Below are 18,451 nucleotides of genomic sequence, written 5' to 3'. Positions count from 1 at the left end.
AGCTTCTGTCTGGTTAAGCTGTGTACTTGTGTTACATGTTTGGGATCACAAAATTGATTGCTGTACTGAATCTAAAATATTTTCAAATACTACTGGCCTACAAGATTAATTTTAAGGGAGGCATTTACAGTATGGTTAGGTATAGAAATTTAGATTATTTTCTTACACTTCAAGAACTTAACCTATGCAGAAAGCAGGTGGTGGAGGCAGATGATGTAGATTTGATATGTCTTCATATAAAATTTGGAAAAGAAATCTTTATGGTCTGATCTATCTGAAGAGTAAAGGATTATTCTTTTTAACTGTAACAGTGTAAGCACACCACTCGACCTTTAGCTATTTGTAAATGTAACTAGTAAAAACATTAGCAAGTTTGATTCTGATTTGTCTCCTGAAAAGTCTTGTAATACATCCTAAACTGTCAGAAATGCAGTTTTAGAGGATGAGGTATAAGATTTACCAAAACATGTAACTCTCAAGGGTAAGTTTCCTGGTTGTAATTTTATATAAATCCTCTGGTGCAGCATTACTGCGGTACAGGAGGTACTTGTTAAATCTCTCATGCAGGCAGTACAGCAGGTAGACTTCATGGTTTGAGAGAGACTGTTTCAGGACATCTACTAGAATTAACACTCATTGCTTCCTAAAAGCTGACTTGCAATTACTCTGCCAGTGAGACTGGACAGTTGGGAACTGCATTGGCTTTGCTCTTACAGTGCATCAACTCTGTCAATTTAGCTTCTTTGTTGTATCACTCCAGAGACTGAACATCTTGATCTGCATGGAGGTAGCTTGCTCCTTGTCCTCCATCTGGAGTGAACAAGATGGGTTGGTTTGAGGAGAAAACCAAAATACAGTTGGCAGGATGGCTTAGTTCATGCAGTGTGGATGTGGACTATGTCAAATGTGGTTGAATTAGCCTGGTGTGGTGGTTTCCTATCGTTGTGATAGTGCTCGAGTCGTAAGAAGGGAGTGTACGATTTAGAACAGTCACCCTGAAAGGATGTAATGTGCTTGCTTGACATTGTGTTTTAAGAATAAAATTTAGTGAGCTTTCAACTTAGCCGTTGACATGCTCTAGGTTCTTTGGACTGATAAACAAGAATACAGTGACTGTCTCATTGCCATGGTGGTTGAGCTGTGGGGATGTGGCCATCTGTTTGAGGTGGAGTGGCTCCGAGCGGTGTGAACATGAATGAATTCATACAGATTCCTTTGAGGCAGCCTTGGTGTAGTTTGTAACAGTATAAACACAGCCAGAATTATCCCCTCCACCCCAAAAAGGGGGTGGGCACGTTAGTGATCTGTTGTGAAATAAATGCAGAAGGTGAATATATACTGTTTTAGTTGAGTAAAAATGAAACTTAGAAATTATCCATATTATGTAAGATTTTCTTATTGCACAGTATGACTATCAGCATGGCTTTTACACTTGCTTTGTAAAAAATATTTGGACTTAGTGAGATGCAAAAACTGTGTTTGTCCATTTTAAACATTCGAAAAGTGGTAATAAATTTAAAACATTTTATTTTTGTTTTATTACAGCTTCAGCGTACATCTAATATTTTTTTTTTAATAGGTGTTGGTGCCTATGTGTCACCTGATATGATGGTTGCTGAATATTCTTTGAGAGAAAAACTACCAGCAAATCAATATACTTGGTCATCCAGAGGGCCTAGGTAGGTTATGCTAAAAGAAGAAATTCGTTACTTTGGGGCTCAGATTAGGTTATTCAAAATCTAAAAATTGGTCATTAATACCGGAATGACAATATATCTTTCCCCCAGGAGGAGCTTAGGTAACCTGCTGTTCTTGAAAAGTCTTGACATGTAGGGGGCTGTGGTCAGTCCCTAATGGCTCATCTGTGCTGCTCCCTCACAGTCACTCTGCTCCTGCTCCACGTGGGGGTCCCCCCCACGGGGTGCCGTCCTTCCCGAACTGAGCCTGCGGGGGCTGCCCACAGGCAGCAGCTCTTCAAGCACTGCTCCCAGACGGCTCCGTACCACGGGGTCCATCCCCCAGGAGCAAACTGCTCCAGCATGGGTCCCCCACGGGTGGGCGGCAGCTCCCCCCAGACCCCCTGCTCCTGCGTGGGCTCCTCTCCACGGGCTGCAGCTCCGGCCCGGGGCCTGCTCCTGCGGGGGCTCTCCATGGGCCGCAGCCTCCTCCAGGCCACATCCACCTGCTCCACCGGGGGCTCCTCCACGGGCTGCAGCGTGGAGATCTGCTCCATGTGGGACCCATGGGCTGCAGGGAGACAGCCTGCTCCACCAGGGACCTCTCCTCAGGCCGCAGGGGAACTGCTGCTGCATGCCTGGAACCCCTCCTGCCCTCCTTCTGCACTGACCGTGGTCTCTGCAAGGCTGTTTCTTTCACATTTTCTCACTCTCCCAGCTGCTGTCACACAGTACGTTTTTCCCAGAGGCCCAACCAGTGTCGCTCCCTGGATTGGCTCTGGCCAGCAGCAGGTCACTTTTGGAGCTGGCTGAAGCTGGCTCTGATCTAACGTGGGACAGCTGCTGGGCTGTGCTCACAGAGGCTGCCCCTGCTACCAAAACCTTGCCAAAACCAGATAGAATGTCTCAGAAGAATTTGATAGCTACATGATAGCCAAAAGAAGAAGAAGAATAACATTTCTTCATCGGTGTCTAGGCTTTCCTGTTTTTCTTTTAAGTTATACAGTACAAGTACTGTATCCTGTATTTTATGATTTAGCCTATAATTAATATTATTGAGTGAAGGAGAAAAACATAACCTGAGGTTGGTCCTTGGTTTTTTTGCTGTTACATAGGAACTGCTTCCCTATTTGCAGTGGTCTTTAAAGTTAGTCATTGTGGTGTTTTTGTATTTTTACAAGAAAGAATATTGTTCCAAGAACCTTATTTATAGTTGTCATGTTTCATGGAGGGGAGAGGGAAACGTACTCTCTCTCCCTCCAGCTGCGAGAGGGAGAAACACTTGTTTTTAATATATAAAAAAACATATTTTCTGTGTATTGTCACTTTGCATTGTAAAATAGACAGAACGAGTGTATGTCAGCTGAAAGGCCAAAGTCTGACCGTAGAGGCATTCTCCTTGTGTAGGGTGCAACACAGGTGACTGAAGAGTTCCTAAAGTTTTGCCAGAGCAGGCTTGGGGAAGGGGGTCAGTCTGCCTGAGTAAGCACTAAGGGCTTTCAGTCAGATATGCTGTGCGCTGCTTGGCTGGAAGAGTCATGATAGACAACCTGTAGTCTGTATAGGACTCAAAATAAATCTAATTACATTATATTACAGAATCATATTGAGAATACTGTGGTTCAAGACAAACCTTGCACATGTGAAGCTATTAGTGCAGGATTTAAGTCCACCTAAAAAAAACCTTGCCTCTGCACAGCTCAGGCACAGTGCTGAATTATTCCAATAATCCACTTTTTGTCTATACAGAGTGAGTGAGGAAGATTGAGCATGTGTCTCATGCAGTTGAAAATTAGGTGCTGCTTTAACTGTGTTGTGGGTACTCACTGTTTTTAAATATGCTTGGGCAAGAAAGAAGGTGACTCCATCACAGCTAATCCTGATCCACCTCTTGACACTCTGTCTTCTCCGCTTGCTGTCTTTGTCTCAGGTTCCATATCATAATTCAAAATTTAACCTGCTTGTGAAATGGCTATGTGCACAATGCAGATCTATAGATTTTGTATCTTTTCTAGTCTTCCTCTCCCTTTTACTATTTTTCTTTTAAAATAATAAAGGTTAAATAGGCTCAGTAGAATACTTATTACATATTGAAGTATTTGATAGGTTTGTTTGCATGCGTTTTCTAATTTAAATTCCAGAAGATACTCTGCTGACTAAACTGTAGTCCTTTGTAGAGTATTGAAGGAGTGAAAGTTCAGAAAATTTTGACTGAGAAAACGGGCATAGCTGATGATGAATTTGACATTTTAAGTTGCAATTTATGTCATGCTTTGTCTTGTTTTTAATGGGTTAATGTTTTAGTGAATTAAAGTACCTGAGAATGTTACCTAATGCTAAAATTATCTTAAGTGCACAGATAACTTCAAGATAAAGTATGCAGAATAAATGTTTGTTTTTCAACGATTCTGTTTTTACACTAGCACTGATGGAGCCCTTGGAGTAAGTATCAGTGCCCCTGGAGGTGCTATTGCTTCTGTTCCAAACTGGACTCTGCGAGGAACACAACTCATGAATGGCACATCCATGTCTTCTCCCAATGCATGTGGAGGCATTGCATTAGTACTGTCAGGTAATAGGCTATAATTTTAAATATAGGTGCATAGTGTAAAAGATATTGTAGCAATTGTTTTAGGAAAAAAAATCTTACTTGCAACTTTTTAACTATTTTCCAGTAATACCCTTATTTTTAATTTCAGGACTCAAAGCTAATGATATTCATTACACTGTTCATTCTGTCAGAAGAGCCTTAGAAAATACTGCAGTGAAAGCTGAAAACATAGAAGTATTTGCACAAGGACATGGTATTATTCAGGTCAGCCAAAAAAAAGGGGGGAGGGAGATGAAGACCAGCATAACGGCCAGTGGAAAAATGACTAAAAAAGTTTTCTAGATGAGCTCAGACAGCTTGCTCCCATGCTGCTTGATTAGCAGATTTGATTCAGGGTGAAGAAGGGAATGTAGTGGGAGGGGAGGAAGAATCAAATGTTTCTCTCACTTCAGCATACAGTTGGTTTCTCTAGAATATGTGTTAACTCGACACATTCCTAGACTGACCAAAAGGGTGTGTGGACATAAAAGTAGGTTGTGGGTTTTTGTCACCCACATACAGATGTGGATGCCTAAATTCTGTCTTAATGTCTGAAAATGTTTTTATGCTGTTGTCAGAGAGCTGGACTTGTTCTTTGTAGACAAAAGCTGGAACTGTAAGTTCTGGGCGATACAAATAGATACCCACGCTGGTTCACAAAGCAGTACAGCTGCAGTTTTGCAGTGACCTTGCTGTGAGTGGGCCTGCAGAAAAGTCTGGGCGTTCATTGTGTCCTGTGGTCTTTTAAGTAGCTTGGAAATCTGCAGCGTAAACCTTTTTATGATAAAGGCATTGTGAATGAAACTGTCCCAGTGCATAAGCTGAGGCTCTTAAAGAGCTGCTGCTATGTTTGCCTGCAGTCACTTCCATCCTAGCCAGACAGAGGTACTGAGATTTTTCTGGCATGCTTAATGATGCTAGATATTAAGAGCTTAACCCTAAATCCATGTTCTTCTGATGCTAGAACCCAGTAGCTGATGCCTTCTAAATATATCTCTAATGCTGAGTTTGGTACAGAAGGCAGCATGGTGGTGGCCATACCAAATAAAAACATTGCCAAAGAAAAATGAACTGCAGCAGTTGTCTTATGATTTACTAGTCTGTGGTAAAAGCACGTGTTAAAACGTGGTTAAAACGGTGACCTGAGAGACAGAGGCTATACTGCATCTGCTTGTTTCAGAGGAGAGTCCCCTACTGTGATGAAGGTAGCTTGCTGAAGTATAAGAGTGTAAGATTTTTTGAGTCAGTAGAATAGAAAGCAAGGTAGAAGGGTCTCTTTTCAAAACAAAAGGATGACCTTTTCATCTGAGTTTAAGAGAATGAACAATCAAACACTTATTTCACATCATTATATAAAATTTACATGGGCATCCCATCTTGCTTATATGTTTAAGTGTTTAACTTACAGTACTATATAGAAGGTTTAAATGCTTGACTAGTTTTGCTCTATATATGAGAAGGAGCAATAAAGTAGTATTGTAGAACAGGACCTATGTCTTCAGAGTCATCTCTGGAAACCTTTGCTATGCATCTTCTGATGAATTTATTGCAAAGGGAATTTGTCGTATCGTTCCTTTAAATGTTCTTGACTATTTCAGTGTTCCATATGGCAGTTGCATGCTGAAAGTTTTGTCTCATTTTGGTATTGAATATCATGTAATGTAAAATCAGTATGGGTCTAATAGGCATTGTGTTAGTTACTTCACTGCTTGTTGCTACACTTGATGGATGCTGCATGTGGAAGATAATATGCAATGAGGTTGAAATGTGTTAATTTAGAATGTGTTCTAACAGGTCGATAAAGCCTATGACTACCTCATTCAGAATTCATCATTCACAAGTAACATAGGCTTTACTGTTACTGTTGGAAGCAATCGTGGAATCTACCTCAGAGACCCTGCCCAGATAGCTGCACCTTCTGATCACGGGGTTGGCATAGAACCTGTCTTTCCTGAGAATACAGGTAGGGAAGAGCTTGCTTTGTATGAGGAAAAAATGGATTGTCATTTTTAAACAAAAAAAGCTATGACAGAGAGGAGTGGTAGAAGTCTTGTACTATAGAAGGAATAAATGCAATTCTAAATTTGTTGGTAAATTTGTTGGCAAGCAAGTAAACAACTTTCCGATTTAATCTTAGATATTTAATTGCAGCACTCCTTTGTTTCTGGTGAGTCTGTTGCTTCAAGCTTCCTCTCACTGAAAAAAGGCATCTCTGCTCTAAAGAAGATTGAAGTGAAATTGTGGAGCACAGGAAAAAACAGCAGAAAAAAAAATACAGAAGAATAATCGTATTGTTAATGTTTCATGAAATTGTAGAACTTGGGAGATATTGTTGCAGATAACTCTTGGCAAAGAATGAAGAGTATTCTAAATACTTTTTAGAAGTAAGAACTTAAGTAATCTCTGGATATTTAAAGACCACAAATTTTATCTTTGCATTTCATTCACTAGCTATTAGTGGATAAGCATACATATACCTAAAGGTAATACAGGAATTGATACAGGTTTTAGTTATTTATTGATAGGGTGAGGAGCTAGTGCCAGTCAAAATAGGTTTGACATCTTTTTTCCATAAACTGGTTTGCCCAGCGCCGTTTTACTAAATAACAGCTGGGACTCGCCTCCCTGAGAAATGGAGTTGTATTGTATTCAAAAAATGAACCATGTGAGAGCTTGTTACTGAGGTTAATTCTTTTCCTAAAACCAGTGATCCAGAAGAAGGTTGGCATGTGACAGTATGGTGAATTTATTTAGGAGAAGAGATAATGTGAATAAGACAGGTTACTGACTCAGAGTACCATAGTTGTGTGATCCGTTCCATTGCAATCAGTAATTTTTTAATTGACAATATGACACTGAGAAATAAAATAATTATACACTATAATGTGTAAATATACACATTATGCACTTCTGTAGGAAGCAAATCTGAAAATGTAGTTAGATATTTGTAATGGGTGACTGGCTTGCAGCATGATATTGTTTCCCTTGTACTTGTCCTGTTGGTCATTTCTGTGCTGTCTGGTGTCTTCAAGAATAAGTTTGAGAGGATTTAGTAGGACATTAAGGAAAACCCATCTGCTCAGTTTGTCTGTTGAAGTTCTCTTTGAGCTCTTACCGCTTCTGAGGTACCTCTGTGGAAAGCACATCTGATAATAGAGAACTCTTTTCTGTACCTCACAAAGATGCAATGAAGTTAAATACCTGAATGTTAAGCTAAGGTTAATTAAATCTAGAAAGCATTTTATTTTTTTTTTTAAACATCATTAATCTTTAGAGCAGGATAAAGGTGACTTTTATTCAATAAAACATCTAAACTTCAGGGCCAGGTGTTTTTATAGGAGCTATGCTTTTAACCCATAGTTGTTTTGACACAGAAGCTGATTCACAAAATCAGCTAAATTGACTGTTTGCAAAGTCAGTCTAGATTATGATAGTAATTCTTTTAGTAAGCATAAACTCTCACTTAAGTTGCTCTATAATGTAATTTGGTAAATAGTGTAACCTTCAGAATTAGTGTAGTTGGTTTTTATTTTATTTCCGTGCATTAGGTGAGACTTTGCCTGAAAGCAGGTATAAGTATTCTTATATAGATGCAATGTTATAGGCAACTGAAGCATTGCTTACTAGCTTACTGACTCTTTGAGACTTGACTGTTTTGTTAAGAGATGATATAGATCACTGTCCTTTTTTGGAGAATCTGACTTTAGGGGACTAGGAAATTGGTTCCTATTATATTTTACTGAGATGGGTACTTTTTATTGGCAAATATCATTACAGTAGAATATGAGTACCTAACTTGTTAATTAATTATTTTTAATTTGTTTCTTGGCAGAAAATACTGAAAGAATATCTCTCCAGCTTCATTTAGCTTTAACTTCAAATGCACCATGGGTCCAGTGCCCTACTCATTTAGAGCTTATGAACCAGTGTCGGCACATAAATATTCGTGTGGATCCACGTGGACTGAGAGAAGGAGTACATTATACAGAGGTATTAAAGTACTGGTATTCTATTTGAGACCGTATGCCATTTTCATGTTGCCTCTATCAACTTTTTTTAGAAGTAATTTTAAAGAAATAAAAGCTTTATGCTTTACAGAACAGAAAATGCTGCCACACCTCCATATTATACAGGCTGAATCCAGTGTTCAGCAGCAGTTACTCTATACAACTTTGTACGGCAGATGTAGAGAAGATTTTAAGTATATCTGTTTGAAAAATAAAAGCATATACGTGGAAATAAATAAAAAAAATATATATTGTTCTCTAGGTATATTTTCAGCTTTGAGAATTCAAAACACCCTGCAACTAAGTCATGTAGTTCAATGTTGTCTTCTGTAATTTCATTTTGACCAAAGATTTTAAATGGCCATATTTTATTTTGTCAGGTGTGTGGATATGATATAGCGATGCCTAATGCAGGTCCTCTGTTCAGAGTTCCAATAACAGTTGTCATACCAACAAGGTCAGTAAATCCAAGCTTTACTGTCTTTTTTTAAGTTTAGTTTTGTGTACCCAGTTTCCTTTTGTCATTTATTTCACCTTCTTTCTCTGGGAGTTCTTGAACTTATTATGAACACTGATAGGGAAGGGAGCAGGGCTCTGGAAAGTTTCTTGCAACAGGCTTGGACAGCAGTGGCGTTCGCTTTTTGTTTTGGTCTTGGCAACAAGAAGGCAGTATGTTCTTGGTCACAATAGCAACAGTTTCCTGGTCCATCAGAATAAAGATGATTTCTGACTTTTTCAACAATATATCAGTATATTCTTAAGCGTATGTCAGCCGGAATTTGTTTTTTCACTTCTAGCTGGTAGACTAGAGTCTGTAAAGGCAATGGGCATTATTTGTCAGGTAGAAATTGGGATAAACTTACATCATAACATTAATACAGAAAATTTAGAGAGTTAGTATTGTGTTATGGTCTTAACTGTTTTAAACATGTGACTTCAGTGATTGTGATAAGAGAGATTATTAAACATATTCAGTGGACAGTCTGCTCAGAGGAAGAAATATAACGTTTTTCTAACTCATTCACAGAAATATTACTACTTACATGCTTTAGCTCACTTCAGTGGAAAGTCACTCAACCATGAAATTCAGTTTCATTGAAAACCTTTGATTTTTATACTTAAGTGCAGCTGTGTTTCAGGTTGGGGAGACCAGGGGAGAAGGTGTTTACATAATGTGGTAGAACAGATGTTTTAAATTGTTTAGGTGCATTGTGCTGTCAGATCCTGTACTGGTACAGTTCTTGTACATTTAACAGAAAGAGTAGGGGCAATTGCTACATTTTGGACACTCAACAAATAATTAACTAGAAGCTGGAAAAACAAATATCATAAATAATGCCTGAGGAGAAATTTAAAAACACTTTGGGACCTCACTGATTTGCTAACATCTCCTTGTGAAGCTGTGCGTGAGCACAGTATTCCATTTAATAAGTTAATAAAATGAGTAATACTCTCTGCTCTGTAGAGTGTAGTAATACTCTACTCTGTTCTACTGTGTGCTGGTGTGGCCTTGCCCTCAAGTACTGTTTGCAGTTTTGGGTACCACAATATGAGAAAGACATGAAACTATTAGCATCCTAAGGAAGAGCTGCAAAGATGATTGAAAGGTCTACATAGAGGGGAAGAGGTATGAGGAGCAGCTGAAGTCACTTGGTTTGTTCAGCCCAGGGGAGAGGAGGCTGAGGGGAGGCCTCGTGGCAGCCTGCAGCTCCCTCACAAGGGGAGCGGAGGGGCAGGCGCTGAGCTCTGCTCTCTGGGGACAGCGACAGGACCCGAGGGAACGGCATGGAGCTGGGACAGGGGAGGGTCAGGCTGGGTGTTAGGGAAAGGCTCTTCATCGAGAGGGTGGTTGGGCACTGGGACAGGCTCCCCAGGGAAGTAGACACAGCACCGAGCCTGCTGGAGTTCAAAAGCATTTGGACAATGCTCTCGGAGCTAGTTTTTTTTGGGGGGACTCAGGAGTTGGACTTGTTGATCCATGTAGGTCCTTTCCAGCTCAGATATTCTGTGAGTATCAGTGATAGCCTCAAAAGGAGCCTCACCTAATGCTGACCACAGGCTCATTTTTTTCCCCTTTATAAGTCTGTTTTGCTTAAAGTCAACTTTATTTTTTTTTTGGCGGGGGCGGGGGGGGGGAGTATTTCTGGCATAGCAAATAGTGTGATTAAGTAGAAGCAAATCTGCAAATCAAAATGTATGGAGCTGGGGACTGAATATCCTCAATTATAGTCTGTTTGGAGAGTTTTTATTTAAAAATACGTTTTTAGGAAAAAAAAATACTGCTTCACAGCTTGTTTGATTACTACTGTTCTCTTTTTGTTGTACAGAGTAGATGAATCATCAGGCTATGACCTTGCATATACAGATGTTCATTTTAAACCTGGTCAAATCCGAAGGCACTTCATTGATGTTCCCCAGGGAGCTACATGGGCTGGTAAGGAAAATGAGCATATTGATTAAATAAGAAACCACATCTGTCACACTCGACAAAGTTGTTCTGCAGTCATTCCAATATCTGCATGAGTAAGAACTTAAGCATTTTATCCATGAATATGTAAAATCTGTATTTGATTCTAAGCTCTTACAGGAGTGATGTTTTGGGGAGGGTTATCTCATGGTTTCTGTTATGGTGGAATACCGTATTTGTCTTTTAGAAACTAGCAAATATAATCTGTCCGATGTGTGCCTGGTTTTTAGCATTTATGGCCATAGCATTGAAAGATATCTTAACATAAGGTGATGGGCAAGGAGCTCATAATTCTGCAAGGAGAAAAAAGAATCTTTCATTTGGACTGAAGTTTACTGATAAAACTTAATTTGAAATTCAGCAGCAGTCTGTGCTGTACAGTTGTATGACCTGTACTGTCTGATTAGTTTATACTATCTAGTTGAGTCACGTTTCTTTTAACTGATTTCTCTGAACTTAGTTTTCCTTAATCTGAAGGGGTCCTAGTAAATAACTGGTAGATAAGCATAATTCACATATGAATACTTTGTATGTTATGCAGTACGTACTTTGGTACTGCATAACTTCTAAAACTGTGAATATCTTGTGAAAATAGTCCTTTAGTCCTTTTCTGTTGAATCTCCATTTCCCATCTAAAATTCCTGGATGTTAAAGCAAAACATTTTTTTCTTTACATCTAGAAGTGACAGTATGTTCATGTTCATCTGACGTGACTGCAAAGTTTGTGCTTCATGCTGTTCAGCTAGTGAAACAAAAAGCATATAGAAGTCATGAGTTCTATAAATTTTCATCCTTACCTGAAAAAGGATCAGTGACTGAAGCATTTCCTGTCTTAGTAAGTTATATTGGTGGGGTGGGAGGAACAGAGTGTGTTGTTGTTGTTGTTTGGTTGATGCTGATGATTAAGAAAAAAGCCCAAGTCACACATTTCTTATAGTAGTGAATGCATCTGTTCTTTTTGGTTTTAAAAAGGTCTCTAACAGCTCTGTAGTGTTTTTTAATTATCCCATGTTGCCATTCTCTCTTCAGTTTTAGTGCTTGTTTATACAGACTAGCTTTTCCCTTTCAGGGAGGGAAAAGAGTTACTTCAACAAGTAACAGGGGCTGTAACTTGTTGAAGAGAGAGAGTTCAGCATGTACTGAACTCTAGTGATTAAGGTGATAATCTGAGAAATCTTGTTGTTGAGGTCAAGTAACACTGACTGGCTAACATTCTTATTGCTTAGATGTAGTAGACTTATCTTGGATAATGTTAGTTCAAGAGTCTAAAACAAAAACAGGCTGTTCAGGTATGTGGATGATCAAGTCCACTGCTCAAGTTTGGCCCCCTGCACTGCTTAATTGAGAGGTGTAGCTCTAAACCCTAAGAGAGGTTGTAATTTCTGTTCAGTCCTGTACTCTGTGTGAAAAAGTCAAGAGGGGGGCGCTAAACTTCTGACTCTGAATTAATTTATTATGTTTAAAACAACCAAAAAAATACTGTCAACAAAAAACATCCCAAGCTTCATGTCGTCTTGAGGTAGAGAGCACTATCTCTTTTTCTGATATTTATTGATGTCATCTATAAACGAACTTGTCTGCCTAATTTGAAGGGTAGGAAAGGAAGATGTTACATATAAAAGCTGTAGCATATACCCCTGGTACACTTCATTTTAATGGGAGTAATTGGACATACTCTTTTGTTAGAACTGTCTTGTATTTTCTGGATCAAGTGTAATGTTTGGTTTGCTACCATACAAACCAATATAATTGGTGTAAATTGGGCATGATAGGGTCATCTTTGAGTCATATTCCTTTTTTTTTTTTGGTTTGGGCAGAGGGAGGCTGGGGTGCATAGAAGGAGAAGAGACTTTGTGTCTAACCTTGCATTTTTGTTACACAGGCTGGAAAAACCATTGAATTTTGTGTTGCTCGGTGGTGGGCAAGCCTTAGCGATGTTAGCATTAATTACACAATTTCTTTTCATGGTGTACTTTGTGCTACTCCGCAGCTAAACATGGTAAGTTTTCCAGAGTGTTTATTTAGAATTATTCTGAAGTCCTCTGACAGAACTAAAAAAAAAAAGCTTTTATTCACTCTTGCCTGTATTTAGGTAGACTAAAAGCATGGTTATATGTGAGATGTTCATGTTTTCTCTTAAAATTAGGTAAATAGGAGCTTAGTCCCACACAAATGCCTATTGCCATTAGTTATGAATTTTTTATGCTTTTTCATTATGAATCACTGGGGAGAAAATTAGAAAAAAAAAAACACCAGTAGAAAGGACATACTAAGATGTTCTCATTGCAACTATTGCAAACGTTTGTGTGAAGAAACTTTGCTGGGATCACAGTTCTTGAATTTGATTGTCTAGACCACCATTGCTAAAGCACAATACTCTGAATAATATTTCAGAATAAAATGTCATTAAAAGTTATTTTCTGTTTTGTTTGGTGTTGTATTGAGATGTGCCAATTGGTTTGAGATTCGTTGTTTAGGGCAATTAAGGGTACAGTGGATGGACAGTATCATGACTTCAAGGTTCTGTGATACCAAAGGATTGGAAAGTTACTAAAAACATCAGTATCATGTTATTTACAGTACTTTGTCTTGCTGCTGTGTTGTTTGCTGTCTTGTGCAGCATGTCTTGGCTTGACTTTTGCCTCCCTTAAGAGAGGGCGCTCTTTGAGAGCTGAGATGTACTACCTGCTGGAAGCAGCACCATACGTATTTCTCTTTGCTCCTTCTCTTTTTTTTTTTTTAGATAAGGGTCAGAGAATATTATACCTTTACCACAGATGAGGTTGAATGTATTCATGCTCTAAGAGCTGAGTAACTTGGGGGGGGGGAAAGAAGGTTGCATTGCACTAAGGTACCGGGTCTTGAATTAGTAGAGCAGGAGGAAGAAGAGGTGGTGTTGGTGTCATACATAAAAGCCTTTTTACTAAAGCAGGTTCAGGCTCCTCCTATGCCAGCAGTATCAGACCAGCTGAAAAGTGGATAATAGATAGTCTTGGAAAAAAAAAATATAACAGACTTTTGGTCCTATTGATGATGTGTTTTTTTATGTCCTAGTGAATCTGTTTTTGTAAAACAGATATAGGGTTGTGACACTTTCAAACTCACACAGTATTACTTCTAATGTAGATAAATAAAACTTGCATTATGTTTTCAAAGGACATATTGAATGGTCCACATCTGATGTTACAGATGCATAAAAGCATAATTATGTATTTTTTCTTTAGCATGCTTCAGAAGGCATTGTACGATTTGATGTTCAGTCCATGTTGAAGTATGAAGATATTGCTCCATGCATAAATCTGAAAAGCTGGGTTCAAACTCTCAGGTACAGTTTCTGGGGAAAGTGGGAATGCTATCAGAATGTGGCTAAAATAGCCACAAATGAACAGTGGCAGCTAGGATACCAAGAATATTCTTACAGTATCTTAAGTGAGTTTGGAAGTATCAGTTGGGAAATTTTATTAAATTTTTCAGCACTTTTTCTGGTTTCTTTTAGCTGTGACAAAATTGGACAATTATGGTGACTTCTTCCATATAAATTATTTTTCTTGAGCTAAATTTAAAAGAAAAATTTACAGAAACTTTCCAGTGCCTCTAAAGGAGAGACAGAGGCAAAAGGCATATTAAGATCTAAAGAAACAAATTCTACTGAGTTATTTGGTGTAATTTTTTGTTGTTTGTTATTGGTTTTTTTTTAAGCAGGTACTTCAGATCCTGCCTAATATTGACCTGGGAAGATTTTCTCTTTTTGCTTGATTGGAAGTGTTTCTTGTAGGCTCTGGTACAACATTTTGTGTTTCTTCTGTTATCAGTTGTCTGACACATGTTGATTTCGAGGAAAAGGGTTTTTTGAAAATTACTAACAATTGGAAAATTACTAATAACTAAAGCTGGTAGTTTCAGAAGGAGAAAGAAATGCCATACAGTTTAAGCCGTACTTCTGAGTACGGCTTAAAGTAGGGGTTGGGGAGCGCTGAATGGTTTCTTATTAGGTTTCTGAATTTCAAGTGCTTGGAGGCAGATTTGCACTCAAAGAGCTGATAGGATCTTATAGATAAATTTCATTAATGTCATTAAAGGTTGTCAGAATTGTGTATGTGAAATGTAGTCTTATATGATGTATAGGCCACCTTAATTCTCCAGTTCCTTTATTTCCAAACCAGTGGTTTTCTTATTTTATTGTTTTTAGCTGATGTTCTTTGATGCTCATGATCTGAGGTGTTTGTGCTTCTCTGAACAATAGCTTGTCCCAACTGTTTCTGAGTTTCTACATAGGCAATATGCGTTAACGTTTTTCCTTTGTGGTATTACTCTGATTTCTTGTATAAATTCTCTTTTGACATAAATTTCTGTAGCAAACAATTATCAACCACTTAACTCTGTCTTCTAATTACTATGACATTGATCTTTCAATCTGTGAATAAATGTGCTGATTGCAACACAGATACTAGGGTTGTATAGCAACCTGTTTTTTTGTCTTAATCCTGAAGTCTCTCTTTTCCTATTTGTTTTTTAAGGCTTTTAATTTTGAACTTAGATGTGCTTGCTGAGTTCTGTTCATTTCTTTTTTTTGGCAGTGTCCATAATGTTTCTAAGTAGTCTTTTTGAACTGACATTCATTTTAACTGGAGAATTTGTAGTGCTTAGGTAGTTAACATTTCTTAAAATACTGTTATCACATATGCTGTGCTATGTACTATTAGATGTACTTCAGAATCTATTTATGCTTAAGCAATACAGATTTTGACAACAGATTCACATTGCTTAATAGTGCCTTCTGGTTTTTTATGTTTATTTTAACTGCAGACCAGTGAGTGCGAAAATAAAACCTTTAGGATCCAGAGATATTTTACCAAATAATCGTCAACTGTATGAGATGATTTTGACCTATAACTTCCATCAGGTAGAGTTTATGCTTGTTGTTTTTTTCAAGTCAATAAACATAGTATGCTTTCTAAAAGCAGTTTTTAACATTACCTTTCTATCAGAAATGAAGTCTAGATTTAAACTCTAGACTCTCTACATTAGTAACTTTAACTTGGTTGTCTTTAGAAGCTACCGTGTCTTGAAATGACTTCGGGTCAGCTCTCTTCTTGAATATGTGTAATAATTATAGTTGTTTTATTCAATTGTGGATGAAGTATTTTGAACTTTCTTTTCATAGCCGAAGAGTGGAGAAGTAACTCCAAGCTGTCCACTTCTTTGTGAATTGTTGTACGAATCTGAATTTGACAGTCAACTGTGGATTATTTTTGACCAGAACAAAAGACAGATGGGTTCAGGAGATGCCTATCCGCACCAGGTACGGAGTTATATATTTATTTTACCTTTTGTTTTCTGCACAGTGTGAAAGCTTCATTTTTTTCTACCTTTCTAGCTGTTAGCTCCTAACAGTTTCTGATACGTAGTCATAATGTCTTCTTGTGAAGAGATATGAACAAGTAAAGTCATTGTACCTTTCAGTGGTGATATATTTGTATAAAAAAAAAAAAATTGACAGGTTTGTTGCCATGAAATAGGACATTATGATTTTTCTTCGCTATTCCTCAGTTTGTCTTCTAAACAGCCTTCTAAATGCTGAAGCTCAGTTAATTCTGTTGCTGTCTTTCAAAGGCATTTTGAAAGGAAGGATTAGTTATACTGGAAGCGTACAATAGATTGACTTTAAAGCATGACTTCTGAATCTTACAAAGTTCAGGAATGGCTTTATTTAAGCATATATCCCTTACCCTGTATTTTTAAAGTGCTGTAAAATCTTAAAAAAAAAAAAAAAAAAATCGTTTGTTACCTGTACCTGGTGGACTACCACACTGTGCCTCTCTGGTGTTCTGCATCACAGAACAATTCTAAAATAATTAAAAATTTACTAATCTGGGAAGTAATATCAACAGGAAGCTTGATTCTAACCTAGAAGGAGATTCTGGGAGAAGGCTAGTCCTGAACAACTGTCCTTCTCAGGGATGCCTTTTGTATTATAGCATCAGCAGCAGAAACATCCTAAAGGAAGCTTAGCGTGCTAGCACTAAAAATATCCACAAAGTGACTTTTTAAATTAGTAGAAATTAAAGAACATTTTCATAACTAAGAATCTGTGGATTTTGTGTTTGTTTTGTAAATAGAGATGATGTTATCTGCCTATTTTTAACTGCATGTATGAAAAGCTTTGTAGAATCAGGTCAAAGAGCCTGCTAGCTCTTTAAACTGCAGCCTTAGACCTTCATAGGAATGTTGGATCCCTCAGTGTGAAACTGGTGTAGAATCATATAAAATGGTTTGGGTTGATAGGGAACTTAAAGATCCGTTAGTTCCAGCCCCCCTGCCATGAGCAGGGACACCTCCAACTATATCAGATTGCTCAAAGCCCCGTAATATTAGAGATGGTAGGAAATATACTGTGATCTCAACCACACAACACCTAAAGTTGCATAGTAACTTGAAAATGTATCAAGGCAAACCTGCAAGAGGTTTTGAGTTGAAAGTTTAGCAAGTTGTCTGATTTCTATTTGAGCAGTTAATACAGTATTATAGTAGGAATGAATGATATAATCCTATTTTGTGGTCTGAAATTTTTTTTTCAGTTAATCCAAAATGCTTCAGCTGCTCTTGTCTTGATAGTGCTCCATTTTCAGGAGGTTCCAAAACTAAGCTATCTAGCATATTTTAAATGGTTCGAGCTATTTGGATCAAGAGAAACATGACAGTTTTATTTCTGGGTTTCTGTGTGCATGGTCAAGTATTTAATCTTGACATTTACAATAACTTCTTTCTTTCAGTATTCTGTGAAACTGGAAAAAGGAGATTATACTATTCGGTTACAAATTCGTCATGAACAGAACAGTGAACTGGATCGCATCAAGGACCTTCCATTTATTGTTTCTCACAGATTGTCTAGTACCTTGAGCTTAGATATTTATGAAAACCATAGCCTTGCTCTCTTAGGGAAGAAGAAATCCAACAGTTTGACATTACCACCAAAACACAGTCAGCCGTTCTTTGTTACGTCTCTGCCTGATGACAAGTAAGTTAACTGAGGTCCTGTTTTCTTGTCTACATCTAACCAATTGCCTCTACACCTAACTAAAATTGTGCTGTGTCTGCCTATCTAGGCTCGGTATTCCTCTTACCTTGCTCTTTCACTGTTTGGATTCTTTATTGTAGCCCCAAAGGCACGATAATGGACCTAGTTTTTAATACAGACTTTCCTTTCTTTGAACAGAATACCAAAAGGAGCAGGACCAGGATGTTATCTTGCAGGAGCTCTTACATTGTCTAAAACAGAACTTGGAAAGAAAGCTGTGAGTATTTTAAATGGATGATGGCCTCTTTCTGAAACTTCTGAATTGGGTAAATGGCATGCCAAGGAAGCACTGTATTTTATGGTTTTAGTACTTGAAAGAGCAACAGTTTTAGTGACATAACACATTTTAGAAGCAGTTGTTTTGTTATAAAGTCAGAATAACTTCTTAGTTTTGTTTTCATCTTACGATTTCAAATTAATTACAACTTCTAATTTTTGAATTCTGACTCCTTGGCTCTGAATCCCTGTATTTCTAGAAGCAACTGTTTTTTTGTTGGTGTGGCAGTCTTTAAGAGTGGTTTTGTTCAGTTGCCTAATTAGTATCGTTTTTGAATGAAAAATGTACATGTGTTTTCTGCATGTTGGTTCTCTGATAAACAGCTATGCTCTTCCTTGCATGCATACAGTTTTCAG

At 37.9% G+C, this 18,451-nt stretch overlaps 1 protein-coding gene across 3 annotated transcripts in view; it reads left to right on the top strand.

The window, feature by feature from the left end:
- TPP2 (tripeptidyl peptidase 2) overlaps nucleotides 1-18,451 on the top strand; it is a 48,754-nt gene that overhangs the window by 10,408 nt on the left and 19,895 nt on the right. For all 3 annotated transcript variants that reach the window (XR_014574561.1, XM_083808036.1, XM_083808037.1), the window contains exons 10-23: nucleotides 1,580-1,679; nucleotides 4,100-4,248; nucleotides 4,376-4,491; nucleotides 6,061-6,229; nucleotides 8,099-8,256; nucleotides 8,654-8,730; nucleotides 10,601-10,707; nucleotides 11,421-11,575; nucleotides 12,623-12,739; nucleotides 13,965-14,065; nucleotides 15,547-15,643; nucleotides 15,905-16,042; nucleotides 17,514-17,758; nucleotides 17,957-18,035. Coding sequence is in view for 2 of the 3 variants with exons in the window: in XM_083808036.1 (XP_083664162.1) it covers nucleotides 1,580-1,679; nucleotides 4,100-4,248; nucleotides 4,376-4,491; nucleotides 6,061-6,229; nucleotides 8,099-8,256; nucleotides 8,654-8,730; nucleotides 10,601-10,707; nucleotides 11,421-11,575; nucleotides 12,623-12,739; nucleotides 13,965-14,065; nucleotides 15,547-15,643; nucleotides 15,905-16,042; nucleotides 17,514-17,758; nucleotides 17,957-18,035 (1,808 nt within the window). In the remaining variant the exon portion in view is untranslated. The remainder of the gene's footprint in view (nucleotides 1-1,579; nucleotides 1,680-4,099; nucleotides 4,249-4,375; nucleotides 4,492-6,060; nucleotides 6,230-8,098; nucleotides 8,257-8,653; nucleotides 8,731-10,600; nucleotides 10,708-11,420; nucleotides 11,576-12,622; nucleotides 12,740-13,964; nucleotides 14,066-15,546; nucleotides 15,644-15,904; nucleotides 16,043-17,513; nucleotides 17,759-17,956; nucleotides 18,036-18,451) is intronic.

The sequence above is a fragment of the Anser anser genome (genome assembly GCF_964211835.1).
Source record: "Anser anser genome assembly, chromosome: 1".
Classification (NCBI taxonomy): Eukaryota; Metazoa; Chordata; class Aves; order Anseriformes; family Anatidae; genus Anser; species Anser anser.
Note: the sequence above shows the minus strand (reverse complement) of the source record. Positions and strands in the feature narration are given on the sequence as shown.